Raw genomic sequence first — 18448 nt, 5'->3', positions numbered from 1 at the left:
CAGCCGAGTGGGGACTGGACCCAGGGCTGACCACCAGCTCTGCTCCCAGCCCCGTTACATGCGGACAGGCTCTCGCGGAGCTGCCCAGCTGCCTGCCCCCCCGCTCGGCCACCACACCGGCAAGGTTCCTCGTCATTTCTAAGCAGGGCCCTGCATCCTCATTCTGTCCTGACTGCCCAACGCTCTGCAGCCCACCCTGATGGGGACTCCGTGTGACCTGTGGAGCCTGCGATTCCAGAATCCAGCTGGACGGCGGCGGGGCACAGCCTCCTGCTTCGCTGCTCCAGGCCTGGCCAGCTTGACCCTCGTCTGCACAGCTGACCTGGCCTGCCCCACTGACCCTGTTCTTGATTTAGCATGTTGATACCTGCTGCTGATTTTTTTTTTTTTTATTTATGGGTCTCATTATGTGGCCCAGGCTGGACTCAAATTAATTCCTGAGCTCATCTGATCCTCCCACCTCTGCCTCGAAAGCAGTTGGGACCATAGCTACCTGTGCCTGGCTTTTTGTGCTGATCTTCATTTTGAAAAGAAGCCAGATGTGGCTCTGCACACACTTGTCATCCCAACAACTTGGGAGGCTGAAGTAGGAGGATGGAAAGTTTGAGGACAGTCTCAGTAATTCGCCAAGGCCCATAGCAGATTAGCAAGACCTTGTCTCAAAATAAAAAATAAAATCAAGTGCCAGGGATGCAGCTCCTTGGTGGCACATCCCTGGGTTCAAGTCCCAGCAGCAAAAGCCAGCCAGCTGCCAGCCTACCTGCTTTAAGGCCTGGTGTGATGGCCACGCCCGTCATCCTGGCCATTCCGGAGGCCAAGGCAGGAGATCACAAGCTCCAGGCCAGACGAGGCACCTTAGTGAGACCCTGTCTCCAAATAAAGTAGAAATAAGTAGGGGTGAATGTAGCTCAGCTGCAGAAAGCTTGCCTAGCATGAGGCCCTGGGCTCCATCCCCTCGGCACTGGGCGGGCCCGGGTGAGCTCACCGTCCGCTCTAGTCGCGGCCCCTTGCCTGCTCAGTGTGGAGCAGGGTCTCACTGTGCACCCAGGAACAGCGCAGGCCCAGAGGCAGCCCAGCCATGGAGAGGGCCGCGCTGCCCGAGGTAAGGTAACACCGTTTCCACAGCTTCTTGGAGGCCCAGGCTGCGCAAGGAAGGGAACGCTTTCAGAAGTGGAGCCAGGGCACAGTCTTCCTCTGCCCACAATGGTCCATGGCGACAACCTCCCTCAGGCTGACAGCCTCCACCCAGCTGGGCACGGTGGTGCGCACCCATCACCCTGAAGACTGCAGAGGCCCAAGCAGGAGGATTACAAGTTTGAGGCTAGCCTGGGAAATTTAGCAAGGCCCTAAGCAACATGGCATGAAACCTGTCTCAAAATTCTTAAAAATTTAAAGGTTTGGGGATGTGGCTCAGTGGTAAGTGCCCCTGGGCTCCATCCCCAGGACCAAAATATGAGCTAAGCCTGAATCTGGTGTGGGTCTGGTTCCATGCTGAGGCAGAGGCAGGAGGACATCAAGTGTGAGGCCACCTCAGCTACTGAGACCCCCTCTCAAAATAAGGAAGGCCCAGGGGGGTGCAGCTCAGTGGCAGAGCCCCCCAGGTTCAACCTCCCCCTCCCCAGGTGCAGAAATCAAAGACAAAAACAAAATACAACAGACAAAAGAAAGGGGGAAAAAAACCAGAAGAAAAGAATGGATTTGCAGGGCCCAGTGCAAAATGAAACCAGGAGGCCCCTCGCTCAAAAATGACTGAAGAATTTCAAAACACACCAGCAGAGAATCAGCCCAGGCCCTTCTGAGAACAGGCCCCGGGGCAGGCGCAGGGTGCAGCAGGCCTCCCTGCCCGTCCTCTTCCCAGGCCACCCCTGCCGGGCAGTTCTGCCTCAGGGCCTTTGCGTCGGCCTCTGCCAGTGCGTGCGTTCTGCTGACACGTCCCCCCCTGTGCATGCGTGAGCCCCTTACTGCGTCCTCCTTGGGGCCAGGGAGGCCCTCTCTGACGCCGGTCTCCCCTACCCTGTCTAAAGCAGCGCCTGGCCTCCCCGGCCCACGGCTCGCGCGTTTCCCCTTGGCTCTCGGCGGGTCCGACCCGCCGGGGAGCTGGCTCTGGGGCTTTGTCTCTGGCCTGTCTCGGCCTCCACCCGGCCCGGGGCCGTGCACCCCGCCCCCACCGCGCCCCGGGTCCCGGAGCACAGCCTGGCACACAGTAGGCGCTCAATAAATGTGTGTCCAAGGCGTGGCTCCCGCGAGGCCGGCCTAGCCGCCGCCCGTATGCCCACGGAGGAGGACCCCGAGGCCGGGCGCGGGCCGCCGCCGGCCGGAGTCAAGGTCGGCGCGCACGTCCGCGGCACGCGTCCGGGTCGCGCCATGGCGGAGCCGGCGGCGGGCGGCGGGCGGCGGGCCCCTTTCTTGGGCGCGGGGGAGGCCGAGGCCCGGCCGCCCGCGCGGCCCCCCGGGCCGGGGCGCGGCGGCGCGGCGGGCGGGCCGGGGCCGCGGCCCGGGGCGGGGGCGCGCGCGGCCAAGGTCACCGCGGCGGGCCGGCCCGGGCGGCGGCCGGGTGGGGATCCGCAGGCCTCCCGGGCGCGCGCGTCCCCCCCTCGGCGGCGCGCACGGGGCTCGGGCGGCGGCGGCGGCGGCAGCAGGTGGAGCCGGAGCCTCCGCGCAGCCGAGCCGCGGCCCCGCGGCGTCGCCGCCATTAGACAATAGCGCGGCGGCCGGGCGCGCGGGAAGCGGGGCCCGGGGCGCGCCGGCCGGCGCGGGAGGGGGCGCAGGAAGCGGGCGCGGCCGGGCGCGGAGGCGGCGGCCGGGAGCTGCCGATCGGCGCCGGGACAAAGGCGCGGCCGCCCGGCGCCCGAGCTCCGAGCGGGCGCAGCCCGGGCGCAGCGCGCCCCCCGCCGCCCTGACATGATGTTCCCCCAAAGCCGGCACTCGGTGAGCGCGGGCGGGCGGGCGGGCGCGGGCGGGCGCGGGCGCGGGCGCTGACCGCCGCCCCTCCCCCAGGGCTCCTCGCACCTTCCGCAGCAGCTCAAGTTCACCACCTCCGACTCCTGCGACCGCATCAAAGACGAGTTCCAGCTGCTGCAGGCCCAGTACCACAGGTGAGCCGGCGCCCCCCGCGCCCCGCGACCCCGCACGCGGCCGGCCCCGCCGCTCGGCGTGTGCCGCGGCCCGGTCGGCGCGGGCGGCCCATTTCCCAGACGCGAACACCGAGGCACCCGGTCCTGGTGACGCGCGCTGTCACCCCAGCCCCTCGGGAGGCCGAGGCAGGGAGCATGGCAAGTGCAAGGCCAGCCTCAGCGACCTGGAGAGGCCCTGTCTCAAAATAAAGAATAAACAGGGCTGGGGTGTGGCTCAGGGGTGAGGGGCCCGGGCTCCGTCCCCGGTACCAAAAAAAAAAAATATATGTATATATATGTGTGTGTGTATGTATGTAGGTAGATCTATATGTAAACAAAACAGAACCCAGTCCTGGAAATGTTAAGATAATCCGCCTGCAGAGCCAGCCTGTGTGGCGTCTGAGCCCCCCTCTCCCCACGAACTCCCAACCCCTATTGGATAACAGCTTTCCCAACAGCTGGATTTAGGGGCTCATATTCCAGCTCTGTCACCTTTTAAAACAATCTGCGGCCTGGTCTTCTGTCTCTCCCTGATGGAGGGAAGGTTTCCTGCTTCTTCCCCCCCACTGCTCTCACAGTTCTAAAGGACTCAGGGGAAGGAGCTGAGAGTGTCCGAAAGCCCAGAGAAGTTAGGAATTTTCTGCAGGATGTACAGCAGCTGAGTAGGAGAGGTCCCCACCTGACTCCCAGCTTGCAGTGCTCGCTTCTGGGAGCAGGAGCGACCGTCAGAGGGCCTTGCAGCTCTGCTCACGGGCACACCTGTGATCCAGCAACGGGAGACGTGGCCGGGGGATCCAAAGTTGAGGCCAACCTCAGCAATTTAGGGAAACCCAGTCGCAAAATATAAAATAAAGGGCTGGGGATGTGGCTCCCCCTGGGCTCAATCCCCAGTACTAAAAATTAAAGAAATAAAAATAAAAAATAAAGAGCAGTCTTGCCAGGGCGTCAGGGAGGTGGGAGGCTGGGCCTGGGCTCTGCAGACGAGGCCTGTGTCCCGGCCACGCATTCTTTGTGGATCCCGGGTTCTCCAAGAAGAAAGGGGATTTTTTTTTCTGGTGGTCGTTTTAACAAGTACTTAGCCTTTCTGGGTGCTTCCCAGAAAGGTGCCGAGTGCCGATCAGCGGCCCTCTGGCTTCACCCTCTTGTCCCATTTTTGTGCCCATGTCAGAGAGGGGGACGAGAGGCACTGGCAGCCGAAGGCCCTGGGACTGGCTCCTGGCAGGCCCCAGGAGCTTGGTTCCAGTCCCCCGATGCCGCGGGCCTGTTGCTCCCCGCCAGCGTGCTGAGCCCAGATGCTGGTCCATTGCCAGCTGAGGATCTGAGTGCGACCACCGTGCTGGGCCTTGTCCACTGAGGGGCCCTAACATGTTGGGGGCACACTTGGGGCCTCCCAGGTACAATGGCCCAGGGAGACTGGAGCCTCAAGAAATTCTGGAATTCAGGATTCTGGGTGAGGGACTGGGGTGACCCAGTGGTCAGCGCTAGCCTCACAGGCAGGAGGGGCCCCAGGGCTTCGCGCCCCCGAGGCAAGCTTCTGCCACCCAGCCGCAGTTGGTTTTTTAAATGGTGGCCACCAACTGACATTTTCTTTCTTATTTTGTATTTTGTCTTTGGTGTTAGTTGCTTCGTTGGCTGGCTGGTGCTGGGGACGGGCCCTAGGCGCGCACCCACCCAGCCATGTCCCAGCCCTCGTCAGTTTTTATTTTGAGACAGTCTCTCTGAGTTGCCCAGGCTGACCTCAAAATTGCCATCCTCCTGCCTTAGCCTCCCGGGTCTCTGAGATGACAGGAGAAGAGCCCATGGGTACCCGGCGGGTCCACCCTCAGGGCCACTGCGGGGTGGCATTGCCAGGCTCCTGGGCTTGGGATGGAGAAGCACCTGTCCAGGGCCCGCAGGAGGCTGCAGCCCCCAGCACCTGCCCTGCAGGTGGGTCCGTCCCAGGACGCCACTGCCCCAGAGATGTGGGCACCCAGCCTGGCAGCCGCAGGGTGGAGCGGGGACCCAGGCCAGCTGGGGCTCCCAGCCCTCTGTGCCCAGGTGCTGGAGGTGGGCATGCGGAGCCCCCTGCGGGACTGGATTTAACCAGCTAAGGGACAGGGACACCTGCCCCCAGTCCTTTCCTGGGTCTGGAGGCTCCCTGCTGGCTCTCCTTCCTCATGACCTTGAGGGACCTTGGAGAGGTGCCCACAGCTCATTCTTACCCGGACGGCCTCAAAGGAGTGACCCTGGACCACGGCCCTGGCGTGCAGATGTGCAGGGTGTCTTCGCTCAGCCGGGCCGCGCAGGGCCTGGGGCTGCCGGCCGCTCCTGCCCACTCCGCCTTATCTACCTCCGAGGGAATGCAGGCCCCTGGTTGAACTGGGATCCTGGGACGTCCAGTCCAGAGCCCACCTGGCACCCAGGTCCTCCCACCGCCTCTTCACCTGTCCTGTGTGTCTAGAGAATTCTCCCCCGTGGTTGAGAGCTGTGTGACCTTGAGCCAGCTCCTCACCCTCTCTGGGCCTCTCTAAAGGGAGCATGAGGAGGGTTCTGCTGATGTGGCGGTGTCCTGAGAGGGCCCGCTCTGGATTTTCGTGGCTTTTCTGCCACCGTAGCTACAGGCTGGTTTCGCGACACCGGCTACACAGACTGGGAGCCGGCTTCCCCTGCCCAGTCCCTGCCCAGTCCCGCTGGACGCACCTGCCCCAGGGAGGGCTCGTGCTCCACCCTCCAAGGTGACCTGGCACCAGCCCCTCTCCCCTCTCCCTGTGCGCCCTCAGCCTGAAGCTGGAGTGTGACAAGCTGGCCAGTGAGAAGTCTGAGATGCAGCGCCATTACGTGATGGTGAGGACCCTCGGCCTCCGCGGGGACAGACCCCAGGCCTCCTGCCGCAGGGCGGCCGCCTGCTCGGGCAGCGTGAGGACTTGGGCGGCTCTCTGCAGCCGCCCGCTGGCCTGGCCGGCCGCCTAGGTAGTGGCCGAGGTGCCAAGCCGCCGGGTCGAGCCAGGCTGTCCTTGGCACTGAGGTGGAAGTGGCAGCCGGGCACTGGAACTGACGTGCCCCCCAGGCCTGGCACCGGGCGCTTTAACCCTCTGCGCCCAGGTCCGTCGGGAGGGGGGTGCCCGGGGCCCTGCCTGAGGAGGACGTGGGCTGTGGCTGGGGTCCTGCGGGACGGGGAGGAGCTTGCTGGACAGCAGGGGACGCGTGGGAAAGGGGTGGGGGGGGCAGGGGAGGGGCAGGTCAGCCCTGGGCTGCTGAGGCCGCTGGCCCAGGAACCAGGCCCGCGGGCTTTGTTTATCCTGGATTATTTATACCCAGGGAGCCCGGCCCACCCGCAGGCTGGACAGAAAGATAAAAGATGAGGAGCCCTGGGATGTGGGGGAGGGGCGGCGCCCGGCCTGCCCTCTGCTGGACGCCCCGCCTGCCCCCGGCCTGCGGCCTCCCCTTTGTCTCTGAGGCCCGTGCTTCCCCACCCATCTGTCCCCACAGTACTACGAGATGTCCTACGGCCTGAACATCGAGATGCACAAGCAGGTGACCGTCCCTGGCTGTCCCGGCCCTGGGCAGGAGCAGCTGCCCTCACCTGACACCTGCGGCCTGGGGGGCAGCCTTCCCCACAACCTGCATGGCCTCTCCTTTGTGACAGTGGGCAGGGGCACGTGCCCATAGGCTGGCCACCCTGGAAGCCCCTGGCCCTCTGGGCTTGGCTCTTGCCTCTGCCCTGACCTGGGGATGTCCCCGCATCCCCTCCCTCCTTGGAAGGGGCCTTGCCCAGTGCCCCCGCCTGGCCCAGCCTTGGCCCTGCCCCTGGCCTCCCTGGGACTGAGCCTCTGTGTTCCAGGCTGAAATCGTCAAGAGACTCAACGGCATCTGCGCCCAGGTCCTGCCCTACCTGTCCCAGGAGGTAAGGGAGCCCAGGAGCCGCCCGCCCCCTCCTGCTGCCAGTGCTGGGCGCCCCGGGGGCAGGGACTCTGCTCTCTGGGCCTCCCTGACACCGGCCTCTAGTGAAGTGGGGGGCTGCTGCGTGGGGCCGGGTGGGCAGGCTGGGGCGGGGCCGAGACACAGGCAGGGGACAGGGTGTGGCCTGCACAGACATGCGCCCGCCCTCCTGCCCTCAAGCCCCCTCCTGCAGCTTGTCATTGTCCTGGTCCCACCCGTCTTCCCAGGAGCCGTTCTAGCAGGACACAGGGAAAGCCCCAGAGGAGCGGGCACTTGCGCCTCCTGCCCTAGCCTGGGGCTTGCCTTTCAAAACAGGGTTCCTGGTAGCCAAGGCAGAAAAGGGGCTGGGTGGATCCTGGCATCTGATGACCGACTTTGAGGCAGAACTGCCTTAGGAAATGACCCTGTGTCAGCCCTACCCAGAGTTCAGCCAGGCCTCTTAGGGTCAGGACGTCCCAGTACAGCTGCGCAGGTCGTGTACTGCGCAGAAGCCATGTCCGTTATTCCTTGCCTGCGGTCCAGGCTTCTCTCCTCACCCACAGCCTTTCTCCAAGTACCTGGCACACAGCCTTTTGAGCTTCTGTGCGCCCCCATTGGTCCCCACTTGCCAGATGAAAAGGCCAGGCTTGGCGACAGGAAGCGGCGGGAGGGGGCTTCCCGGCGCTCCCTGGCCACATCCCTGACCCCTCTCTCCCACCCGCCTCCAGCACCAGCAGCAGGTCTTGGGAGCCATCGAGAGGGCCAAGCAGGTCACGGCGCCTGAGCTCAACTCCATCATCCGAGTAGGTCCGGGCCCCGGGGCGGGGGGACAGGCGCCCCGCCGGCGGCTCACGCCGGCCCGCCCTCCACCCCGCAGCAGCAGCTCCAGGCGCACCAGCTGTCGCAGCTCCAGGCCCTGGCGCTGCCCCTGACGCCCCTGCCCGTGGGGCTGCAGCCGCCGTCGCTGCCGGCCGTGAGCGCGGGCACCGGCCTGCTGTCGCTGTCGGCGCTGGGCTCGCAGGCGCACCTCTCCAAGGAGGACAAGAACGGCCACGACGGGGACGCGCACCAGGAGGACGACGGGGAGAAGTCGGATTAGCGGCGGCGGCCGGCGGGAGGCGGGAGGGGACGGCGCGGGCCGGCCGGCGCGCACGGTGCCGCTGAGTGGCCGGCGCGGCTCGCACGGCCCGCCCCGCCGCATTGATGGGCGCGCCCGCCGCGCAGCCCCCTGGCTTCGCCCCCGCCCAGCCGGCCCCCTTCCTGCCCCGCAGCCTGAACAGGTGACACCCGCCCAGGTGGGCCACGCCGAGGGCTGGAGGGCAACCGGGGGACCAGGTCCGCGGGGAGCAGAACCTCAAGAAACCCACACTCCCAGCACCCCTCCCGCACACGCCACCGCCGCCCACCCCGGCACTGCATGCGACACCTCCCGCCCGGGCACCCAGTGGCCCAGGACCCACCTGCTCCTCCTCCGCCTCCGCCTCCCCCGCCAGTTCCAGACGCCCCCAGCCACCTGGTCCCCTCCCGTCGCCCCCGAGGGGGCGAAGCGCAGAGAGCTTAGCGGGACACGCAGGGTGGGGGCGGCCCAGGACTTCCCTTCTCCCCTTCCCGAATAAAGATGAGGGTACTAACGTCGTCTTGGCCGCTCGTTTTATTGTTTTGCTTTTCCCAGTACTTGGCTGGGCTAAGCAGGTATATAAGGGGGAAAGAAGACAGAAAGGCGGTTTGAAAACAGCAGAGCACCCACACAGCCTGCTGGGCAGCCGGGTGCCCTGTGATCTCCGCAGAGAAGGGAGATCGGGCAGCGGCCTTAGCCATGCCTTTCAAATAAGGACAGAAGGCTCCCCGTCCCGCCTCTGTGTTGGAGGGGCCTGCCTGGGGTGGAGGGCACTTCCTTCCAGTCTAGTCACCTGGTCCAGGGTGGCACCAGGGTCCCAGGTAGGTGATACTCAGCTCAGAGAGGGTGTGCTGGAGGCTTGGGGTTACACAGCATGGCCCAGATGCTCTGGCGTTACCCAGGTGGGTTTTCGTTTGGTTTGGGGCCTGGGGACTGAACCCAGGGGCATTTTACCCCTGAGCCACATCCCCAGCTCTTTTTTATTTTTTTCCCTTGAGATAGGGTTTTAAGTGGCCCAGACTGACCACCCGCTTGAGGTCCTCCTGCCTCAGCCTCCCAGGTCGCTGTGATCATAGATGTGCACCAGTGTGCAGGTCAGCCAGCTGTTTTGACAGGTGGATAAGGGGGCTCAGAAAGGCTAAGGGGTCCCTGGGCCAGCAAGAGACAGAGCTGGCTTTGGATACTCAGGCCAGAGACTCCTGTGCTAGTCCTTTTTAAAGAAGACCCCTGACCAAGCCTGGACCCCACAGGAAGCAGGCTGCAGTCCCCCACTGCCTCTGCCAGTGGGCCCTCTCTGGGGACCCGCCCCGGACTCAGACGGAGGGCATCCCAGGCTGTCCATCCATTCTCAGCAAGCGCTGCAGGACATGGGACCCCAACTCCAGGGAGCTGCGCACTTTGGCAACAGCTGGCTTGGGGGAGAAGCCTCCGTCCCTAAGGAGAGAATGGTCCCACCCAAGCCCACTGAAGCCAAAGCACCTGGAGGAGCACCAGTGTGTCAGCTGTGGCTGTATCTGTCATCCCAGCAGCTGGGGAGGCTAAGGCAGGAGGACCACGAGTTCAAAGCCAGCCTCAGCAACCCAGTGAGACCATAACCAACTTGGTAAGGCCCAGTCTCAAAATGAAAAATAAAGAGGGCTGGGGTGCCACTTCACCTCCTGGATCATCTGCTACCAGAAATGCTAGGTGGCTCTGCCAAGCACGCCCGGAAGCGGGTGTTTGCAGTCCGAGGTCAGGGTCACTGCCCCAAGGCAGGAGCTAGAGCTCCAGCCAGGGCAGAGGGCTCAACAGAGACTTTCACACAGTGGCTTTTACAAGGACAAAGAAAAAGAGGCCACACTGCAGGTGACACCAGGCCTGCACACACGGAAACCAGCCCTGTACCAGCAGGAGAGCACAGCCACCAGGAGCCACCCTCACGCCTCTCATCCCAAGGGCTCTGGAGGCCCAGGCAGGAGGATCCCGAGTTGGAGGCCAGGTCTGGGGATGAGGCTCAGTGGCGGAGCCCCTGGCACCACCCCCAGCACCTGGAGGAGAGGAGGCAGGAGGGAGGGAGGGAGACACAGGGCTGCCTGATCCCACTTACCTAAAGAACACAGGCCCAGGTGCCTGCAGGATGGCCCCTGGGCTCCTCTCTGTGGAGGCTGCCCAGGAGCTGGTCACCGTGCCTGGTCCTCAGCCCTCAGCCGCAGGGTGCCAGTGAATCTGCCTGGCGACCCTGACCCACCACTCACTCCAGTGCGCTCCAGTTCACGATTTTGGCTTCTTCCTTTTACTCTGTTCCACAATTCTTAAAATTTATTTTATTTTACTTATTATTATTGTTATCATTTTGCCAGGCTGGCCTCCAACCTGTGATCCTCCTGCCCCAGGCTCCGGAATTACTGGGGTAACAGGCACCACCTCCCCTGGCTCGACCCAGGGCCCGCTCTACCAACCGAAAGCCATAAACCCAGCCCAGCTCACAACTTTTTAAAAGACAAAAAGTAGATTATTTTTGGTTTCCCTGGCCCTTGGAACAAATTATAAATTCCTCACCTAGGCCCGGGAGACGCGGCCGCCCGCCTGGCTGCCCAGCCCTCTGAAAGCTCCCATCCAGCAGGGTGGCCAGGTTTAAGCCTCCAGCTGCTCGCTGCCCCGGGGCCTTTGCACCGCAGCTCCTCTGGCTGCAAGGATCCCTCCCCAGCCTTCGAATCCTCTGCGTCTCGGCAGGAGTCCCTCCCCTGATCCTCTCCCGAAGCAGGGTTCCCTGCCAAATCCCAGGTTCGGCGGCCTGGGGCTGGGGTGGGTCCCCAGGTGGACGTCAACCCTGGCTCTTCCACCTGGTGGGCACGGGCAGGTGGCTCGGCCACACCGCAGCCCCGGGCCTTGGTTTCTTTATCCGTAAAACGGGTGAACTCGGGGAAGGCAGGGGGATGGCCGGGCCTCCCTTCCCTGGGCGCCGGCGCCGGGGGGCGGGTCCGCAGGGCGCCACCCGAGGACCCCACAGAGCCCCCTGCGCAGGCGGAGCGGCGCGCACCATCCCGGCCGCGGCGGGGGCGGAGGGTGCGGCCCCGCCCGCGCGACCTCGGCTAATTGATCCGCTAATGGGCCCGCGGCCCGCAGCCTAATGAGGCGGAGGACAAGGGGTTGGGATGCGGGAGGAGGGAGGGGGGAGGTGGAGGAGGGAGGGGGAGGGAGAGAACGGGGAGCTGGGAAGGCAGGAGGGTGGGGGATGGGGAGGCAGGAGGACGTGGGAGGGAGGAGGACGTGGGAGGGAGAGAAGCGGGAGGGAGAGAACGGGGTGGGCGGGAGGGGGAAGGGGCGGGAGGACTGGGAATGGGAGAGGAGGGTGGGGGTGGGGAGGGAGCAGGGGGCGGGGAGGGGAGGGGAGAGAGGGAGGGGCAGGGGAGGGGGAAGGGGGAGGGGAGGGGAGGAGGGGGAGGGGGAAGGGAGCGATGCTCCCAACTTCGTGCCCTGCACTGGAGGGAAGGGACCCGGGAGGCCGACCTCCTAGGACCTGCCCTTCAGGGAGAACCGTCTCCAGAGGCGCGAGCTCTGCCCGCTCCCCCCGCCCCCTCCCTGGCTCTGAGGCAGGGACTGGGCCTCGGCTGGGGCCAGGAGACCCGGAGGGCCTCGCTCCTGTGCCCATCTGCGCCAGGGTTTTCGTGTTTGCTGGGTAGCAGGGTTTGAACCCAGCGGCGCTTACTGAGCTGCACCCCAGCCCTTCTTACGTTTTATTGTGTAGGTTACCGTGCGTCTCTCTACGTTCCAGGCTGGCCTTGAACTCATGATCCTCCTGACTCAGCCTCCCCCGTGTGCGCCACGGTGCCCAGCCACTCAGTGGTTCCGCGTCCTCAGTGTTCCCAGGCCAGCCTGCAGCTCAGACTCCTGGCATCAGGGACCCCACCCCACAGGACCAGGCCAGCCTACATCTCTGGGTTGGAGGCCTGTGGACCCCCACTGCTGTCCCCAGCCAGGGAGGAGAATTAGGACGTGAGGCTTGAGCGTGGCAGCCAGGGCCAGTATGGCTGCTGCCTGAGGTCCCTGTTCACTGGGTGGCCTGGGACCTTGCGCTGGGGGTGGCCTTGGAGAGGGAGGAACAGGCAGCTCTGCAGATGGGGGCGAGGCCTGGGCAGAGGGGAAGGCAGGCCTGTGGGGCGGGCCGCTGCCCGCAGCACCAGAGCCCGCTGGCTTGCCGTCCGCAGGTGAGCACGCAGCTGCGAGCCCACTAGGCGCAAGCCCAGCGACCAGGGAGGCCATGCGAACCTGTGAGCCTTGGAGGCGCCTGTGTTCCTCTCGATTCCTGCATTTTTTTCTCTTTTTAAAGCCAGGCCCCTGAACCACCGAGCCACGTCCCAGCCCTTCTGGGTTTTATTTTGAGGCAGGGTCTTGCTATGTTACCCAGGCTGGCCTGGGACTTCCCATCCTCCTGCCTCAGCCCATCAGTCTCCGTGCCCAGCTGATTTCTGCAATTCCTGAAAATGTCTGTGAAGCCATTTTACAGATACAGGAAGGCTCGGGGCTCCAGGTGACTTGCTTTAGGTCACGCGGCCAAGGAAGCTGGATTCAAAGGCAGGGAGGCCCACCTTTAACCACTCATTCTAAGAAAAAGAAGTTTCTGGACCCAGTTTCTGGGGAGGCGGAGGCCTCTTGGGGCCCACCCTCCCCGTCCCCTGGCTTGTTGTGGCTGCTCTGGCCTCTGCTGCTGAGGGCCCCTGACGCAGCGGGTGGACAGCTGGTGGTCTGGCCAGTCCAGGAGGACCCGGCCTGCCAGCCTGGAGCTGGGACGCCGGGGTCCTGCAGGTGTGCGGCAGGACAGGGCAGCCAGCTGCTCGGCTAGCAGGCTCCTGGGAAGGGACTGGGGAGACCGAGGGGGAGCTCAGCCACCGAGCGCCCGCTGGCCAAGGGCTGTCCCCACGGCCCTGCCTTGGCCCGGCCGGGTGTCTGTGGCTCTGGCTGGTCTGCTCCTTTCTGCTCCTCTGCTCTCTTCGTAGGTCCCTGAAGCTCTTTCCCTGTCCCTCCCCTCCCTCCCTCTGTCCCTGCTCTGTGCCCCCCGGTCTCAGCCACCTCCCCCAGCCCCAGCGCTGCTGGCTGCTGGCCAGGCCTGGAAGCCCACCTTGACCCTCTGTCATCCCCTCTCCCTCCTCTCCTGTCAGTCGGGGCTCATCCCCAGACCCCGACCCAGGAAGGCAGCCCCTGCCCGCAGGACCTGGTGGGGCGCTGGGCCCGGGCAGTGAATGGTGGGCTCCAAGCTCCCTGGCCCTCGGCCAGGCCTGGGAGGCGGGCAAGAGGTGGCCCCTGGGCTGGTCCTGGCTTCCTTCAGTAGAAAGGCGTCCTCTCATTCCTAAAGCCAGCATCTACTAGGCGCTTGCTGTATGCACCAGGCTGGAGCACAGCCCTCTTCCCACAGAGGAGGAGGGGGAGCTGGTTTCCAGGCAGGTGCTGGGGGGGGCGCTGGGGCAGGGAGTCAAGAGGCCTCTCTGAGGTCACCTGGCGGCAGCAGGAGCCTGTCCTGGGGAGCTGCGTGGGGACAGAGACCCAACCTCCAAGCCAGGAACTGTGGGGGCGGGGCAGGCGGGAGGTGGGGCTGGCCTGTCCCTCTGGGTTCCTGTTTCTGCTGCTGCCAGGGAGGCCGGCCAGGCCTCCCCCAGCCACACCCCGGCGGTGCCTCCCCAGGTGCCCAGGCTGGCCTGGAACTTGTCACCCTCTTGCCTGGACTGGAGGGCCACCGTGAGCCCGAGGGGAGCCAGGGGTCCTCTGGCATAGAGGATGCCGCCGTCCCTTCCCAGGTGAGCAGGCTGAGGCTGGAGGAGGGACACTCAGATGGACCACCCTGCGGCCCCTCAGGTGCTGTGCCTGGGGCGTGGGGCAGCAGTGTCCAGGGCAGCTGGGGGCCACGTGGAACAGGGCCCATGGAGATGGAGTCACCTGAGTGGCAGCCCAGCCCCACGCCCCGCCCGAGTGTCCTCGCTGTGCCATCTGAGCCCCTGGCTACCCAGTGGACACCTTTCTAGGACTCTGCCATGTCAGGATGCCACCATGACACGGAGGCAGGACCTGACCTCAGCTCCGCGGGTTACCCAGGAGGCCCAGCCTCAGAGCTCAGCTGCAGGTGCCCCCAGCCAGGGGCCTGGCTGCCTGCCCAACACGCAGGGTGACCCTGCCGAGGCCATTGCCATCTCTGGCTCGCCCATGTGTTCTCCCAATAAACACAGTGCAGCAAACCCGGGTGGGGGGCGTTGAGCCGACCACAGACACATAAGCAGGACAGTAGCAGGAGGGACAGACCTGTGAAGAGGGTCCGTGGGAGGCACTGTCCAGGAAGGAAGGTGCTAGGCCAGGCTGGCCCCTCCAGGGTGGGACACTCGATACTGCGCTGGCAGGGCAGGAGGGCCTGAGGGGATGGTAGGTGCAAAGGCCCTGAGGCTGGAGCACTGGTGGACGGGAGGTTGGTGGGGCCAGATCCACACGGAGGTGATGAGTTTGGATCTCATTCCGAGGCAGTCGGGGTACCGAGGTTCTCGAGCAGGACCAGGACACCATCTGATTCTCTTTGTGAGTGATCAGCGGTGTGAGAGGGAGGGAGGGGACACAGCCCAGGCAGGGGTGGGGGTTGAGGTGCAGAGGAGGGCTGGTTAGGGCCCAGTGGGGTACAGGCGGCCGCCCCTTACTGATCATTCACCGTGGGTCACTTCACTGCTTTGTGGGCAGCCCACGCGAAGACTGTTGCCAGCTTGCTTTCCAGATGAGGAGACCCAGGCAGTCTTGCTTGTGCGGAGCCCCTGGGTCCTCGCTTGGTCCCCTCTCCCACTCCAGCTCCAGCGCCTCCTGCCACTGGCTGCCAGTTCCCTAGCTCCCACGGGAAAGGGGAGAAGGCCTTGGCCACCCTGGTGTCCGCTTCTGCCATTTCATAGCCGGGGCCCTCGAAGACCCACCAGCAAGGCCAGGGTTCAGCTCAAGGTTCCCTGGTCTCTGGAAAGGGACGAAGGTGCCTCTGCTTCCTTCTGCCAGCTTTAGGTTAGGATGGTTGAAAGGCATGGCCCACCAGCCGCAGGACCCCAGCCGAAACACCTGCCACCGCCCAACCGGAGGTCTTCCCGTCTCCCACGCCCGCTCAGAGACCGTGCTGGTCCTCCCGCTGCCCCAGCCCCGACTACCGGCGGCTGAACGGGTGCTGTTGTCGCCCCCTCTTCCCAGGCTCGAGGACCCCTCCTCAGGTCCCCAGTGTGGTCTAGCCCTGGCGCTCCGAACAGCCTCTGAATGGCTTTCAGGAACGAGCCCTGCCTAGGGGGGTAAACCGAGGCCCAGAGAGAGGCCCCGGCCTCGGGTTTGGGGGCGGGGATCCTCCTGTTCCTAAGCAGGAAGAAACGTGTGCGAATTTTCCAGGGGGGCTCGCGGCCAAGCGTGGCGGGGGACTGAAGCTCAGAGGTCACCCGCGAGCCCGGGGCCAGCGGGAGGGGACCGGCCTGGCTGGTGGCCCGGCAACTCGGCTGGGGGGCGCGGGAGGCAGAGGTTGGCGGTGTCGGAAGCCAAAGGCTTGGCCTCCCCGAGGGAGCCGCTTTCCCGGCCCGGGTCGGATCAATGGGCTGTAATTATACCGCGCCGGGCCCGGAGCCGGCGGGGAGGGAGCGGGAGCTGGCAGGAGGGAAGCGCGGGCGGGGGCGCCAAGGAGAGGGACCCACGTTACTTTGATTGACAGCCCGGGCCGGCGCGGCGCGCGAGCTTCTGGGGCTGGTAGTCCTTCCCGAGAAGCCCTGCTCTCATCTGCTCTGCAGTCCGCTCTCGGGGACACCGAGGCGGAGTCCAGCCACCCCCGCTCCCACCTCCATCTGTGGGTCCAGCCCTCCCCCACCTGACCTTCTGGGGATAAAACTGAGCTGATGCCCGGTGCCTCCAGGCTCGGGTAAGAGTCCGGGCTCTTCCCTGGGCGACCCGCGAGACTGCGCTTCTCCTTGCCTCGGTTTACCCATCTGTGAAATGGGGCGAAAGGCGCCGCCTCTGCCTCGCAGGCAGGCCGGGCTTCCGCAAAGTAGCAAGTTGGGCGACAGGCTCTGGTTCTTAAGGGGAGACCTGCCACTATTTGCTACTCCGTTTTGGGGGACAATCAAGCCGGATGCCCCCGCCCCAGCAGGGCTTGGCGGTCCACGAGGGTCCCTGCTCCGCCTAGGGAGGGGGAACCACACTCGCCAGACCCCGCGGGCAGCGCCTAGCCGCCTTCCCATTGGCCCAGTCGATCTCACAGCCTCCTGCCATTGGTTGCTAGCATCCTGATACCCATTGGCCAGCGCCCATTGTGACGTCACGGACCCATGTGGGAGCGCCGAGAGTGGATTGGCTGGCGCGCTCAGCCAACCACCGTGGAGAAAGGAATTTCCACAGTAGCTGGGGCGGTGAGGCTGATTTAAGGTGGTCTGAGCAATCCGGGGTCCCAGCGCTGTTTCTCAGCTTTTTCCTTTTTTAAAAAACCCACATCCACATCATAAAAACTCAGCCAGGAACCAGGGGCTGAGTCTTTCTGTACAGTGGGAGGACAGAGAGTGGAAGCTAAATGCCCTTCTCCATTTGACAGCTCCGTCTCTCTCTTTGCAGAGGGGGAAACTGAGACCCAGGAGGTGGAGCTTGAAGTTCCTGGGTGCAGTTGGCTGGGGAGAGTGTTCTGGGTGGAGGAAGAGGGAAGAGACTGTGCTAGAACTGTTAGCTCCCTGCCTGTGAGTCCTCCTTGCTCCTCGTCTGGCAGGATGTGCATTTCTGGGAGTTAGCAGTCATAGGGGTCTCCCAGCCTCTCACAGCCTGAGCCTCCCCAAATCCCACCCGCTGCTCCCAAAGGTGGGGACGCTGCGGCTCAGAGAAGCTGCTCCTCCTTCCTGGCAGCTTGCGCACACCAAGAGATGGGGTGTGTGTGGTCTTGCTTCCCAGGCACTCCGCAGACCTGTGTGTGCCTCCCCTGAGGAGTGCCTGCCTGAGGGAACCAGTGGCTGGGGGCAGGGAGCCTTGCTCCAGGAAACCTCCCCTGCTCTGCGGGCAGCTCCCCTCTGCTTCTCTGGGTCCCTTCATGCCTGGCTCTTCTTTCGCCTAGCACTGACTCTGGGCCTGGGCACAAGCAGTGTGCAGCTCTGTCCCTTCCCTCCACCTGTCCTGGAAGCCCCTGCCTGGCACGGCGTGGTGCTGGGTCCTCTTAGGGTGCCAGCGTCCTGCAGCGTGAGAAAGTGGTTCCAGAATAAATGTCCATTTGTATTCCAACATCAGGCAGTCTGCCTGTTTGTGGAAGGGGCGAGAGGAGACTGAGGAGATGGCTTTTGGAAGTGCTACCTGGAGGAAGGGGCTTTTGAGCCAGGCCTTGGAAGGATGTACTCTCTCTAGACAGAAAGGGAGGGAGAGGGAATTCCAGGCAGAGAAGAGGCCCTGAGGAGGGAAAGAAAGCAAATCAGGTAATCTGGCAAGGTGGCGGGAGCTGGAGGTGTAAACTGCTGGAGGAGGTGAGGCTAACTGGGAATTTGTCCCTGGGGGCAGTGGGGAGCCAGGGGAAGATTTAGAGTGAAAGAGGGCCAGACAGATTGAAGGCCACAGGGGGAAGCTTGCTGGGGATAAGCTGGTTTGTGGTCCAGGTTGGAGAGAAGCCACATGGCTGGTGGAGGGAGGGCCGGTGGCTGGGGTGGGGAGGGGGTCACATGGCCACTGAGGGATGCTCTGCCTGAGTGTCAGGGTGGGTGTGGGACTGACAGCATCAGGAACAGGTCTGGGGACACCCAGGGGAGATGGCCAGTTGGTGGCCGGGTCCACAGGCCTGGTCTCATGGTAAGGATCTAGGTTTAGTGATCCCTCTGAAGGGGGTCACTAAACCCTCAAAGGGAAAATGGGGTCCCTGAGGCACAGGCCAAGGTGACTTTCAGGTGACCAGGCTAAGGAAAGAGAGAGCCCTGTGCTTGGAGAGAAGGGAGGGCCCCAGGTGTGGAGGGCCTCAGGGACAGGGGTGGGGGAGGAAGTGAGGCTGTTCCCAGCAGCCTCCTTGAGATGACTCAAGGAAAGCCCTGGAACCTGGCACGGTGATCCACACCCGTCATCCCAGCAACTCAGGAGGCTGAGGCAGGAGGATCGCAAATTTGAGGCCAGCCTGGCAACTTAGTGAGGCCCTTCTGACAGTAAAATGAAAAGGGTGGGACGTGGTGCGGTGGTAGAGCCCCTGCCCGGCATGTGAGGGCCTGGGTCCCCTCCTCAGCTCCACCAGAGGGCAGGTCCCAGGGTTGAGGAGTTCAGACAGGGCCTTTGGCAAGAGAGGGCCCAGAGAAGCCAGGGGTGGGATGGGGCAGGTGAAGAGGGCTGGGTGCCACTGTATGGACAC

At 64.3% G+C, this 18448-nt stretch overlaps 1 protein-coding gene and 1 long non-coding RNA gene across 3 annotated transcripts; one reads left to right on the top strand and one right to left on the bottom strand.

Annotated features, from left to right (window-relative positions):
* Positions 1–367: 367 nt before the first annotated feature.
* Positions 368–2484, bottom strand: LOC124968309 (uncharacterized). The gene is made up of 2 exons (XR_007105668.1): positions 2014–2484; positions 368–1142 (listed from the first exon to the last, which is right to left on the bottom strand). It is a non-coding gene; the product is annotated as an uncharacterized LOC124968309 (long non-coding RNA).
* Positions 2485–2535: 51 nt separating this feature from the next.
* On the top strand, positions 2536–8646 carry Tle5 (TLE family member 5, transcriptional modulator). 2 transcript variants are annotated; one of them, XM_047530561.1, is made up of 7 exons: positions 2536–2928; positions 2998–3095; positions 5873–5936; positions 6582–6626; positions 6934–6996; positions 7739–7813; positions 7891–8646. In XM_047530561.1, the coding sequence occupies exons 1-7, from the start codon at positions 2902–2904 to the stop codon at positions 8107–8109; spliced, it is 591 nt and encodes a 196-aa protein (XP_047386517.1). In that variant the 5' UTR covers positions 2536–2901; the 3' UTR covers positions 8110–8646. The 2 variants fall into 2 exon arrangements, with proteins under 2 accessions (XP_047386517.1, XP_047386516.1); XM_047530560.1 differs by having other exon boundaries at positions 2542–2928; positions 7888–8646.
* Positions 8647–18448: the final 9802 nt, after the last annotated feature.

The sequence above is a fragment of the Sciurus carolinensis genome, chromosome 17 (genome assembly GCF_902686445.1).
Source record: "Sciurus carolinensis chromosome 17, mSciCar1.2, whole genome shotgun sequence".
In the NCBI taxonomy this organism is placed as follows: Eukaryota; Metazoa; Chordata; class Mammalia; order Rodentia; family Sciuridae; genus Sciurus; species Sciurus carolinensis.
Note: the sequence above shows the minus strand (reverse complement) of the source record. Positions and strands in the feature narration are given on the sequence as shown.

Excerpts from the sequence above, each read along its gene's own strand:
- Tle5 (XM_047530560.1), top strand. The coding sequence starts at position 2,902 with ATGATGTTCCCCCAAAGCCGGCACTCG. Across the intron at positions 2,929-2,997 it reads TCCCCCAAAGCCGGCACTCG|GGCTCCTCGCACCTTCCGCA; the intron begins GTGAGCGCGGGC and ends CCCCTCCCCCAG. Across the intron at positions 3,096-5,872 it reads CTGCAGGCCCAGTACCACAG|CCTGAAGCTGGAGTGTGACA; the intron begins GTGAGCCGGCGC and ends GTGCGCCCTCAG.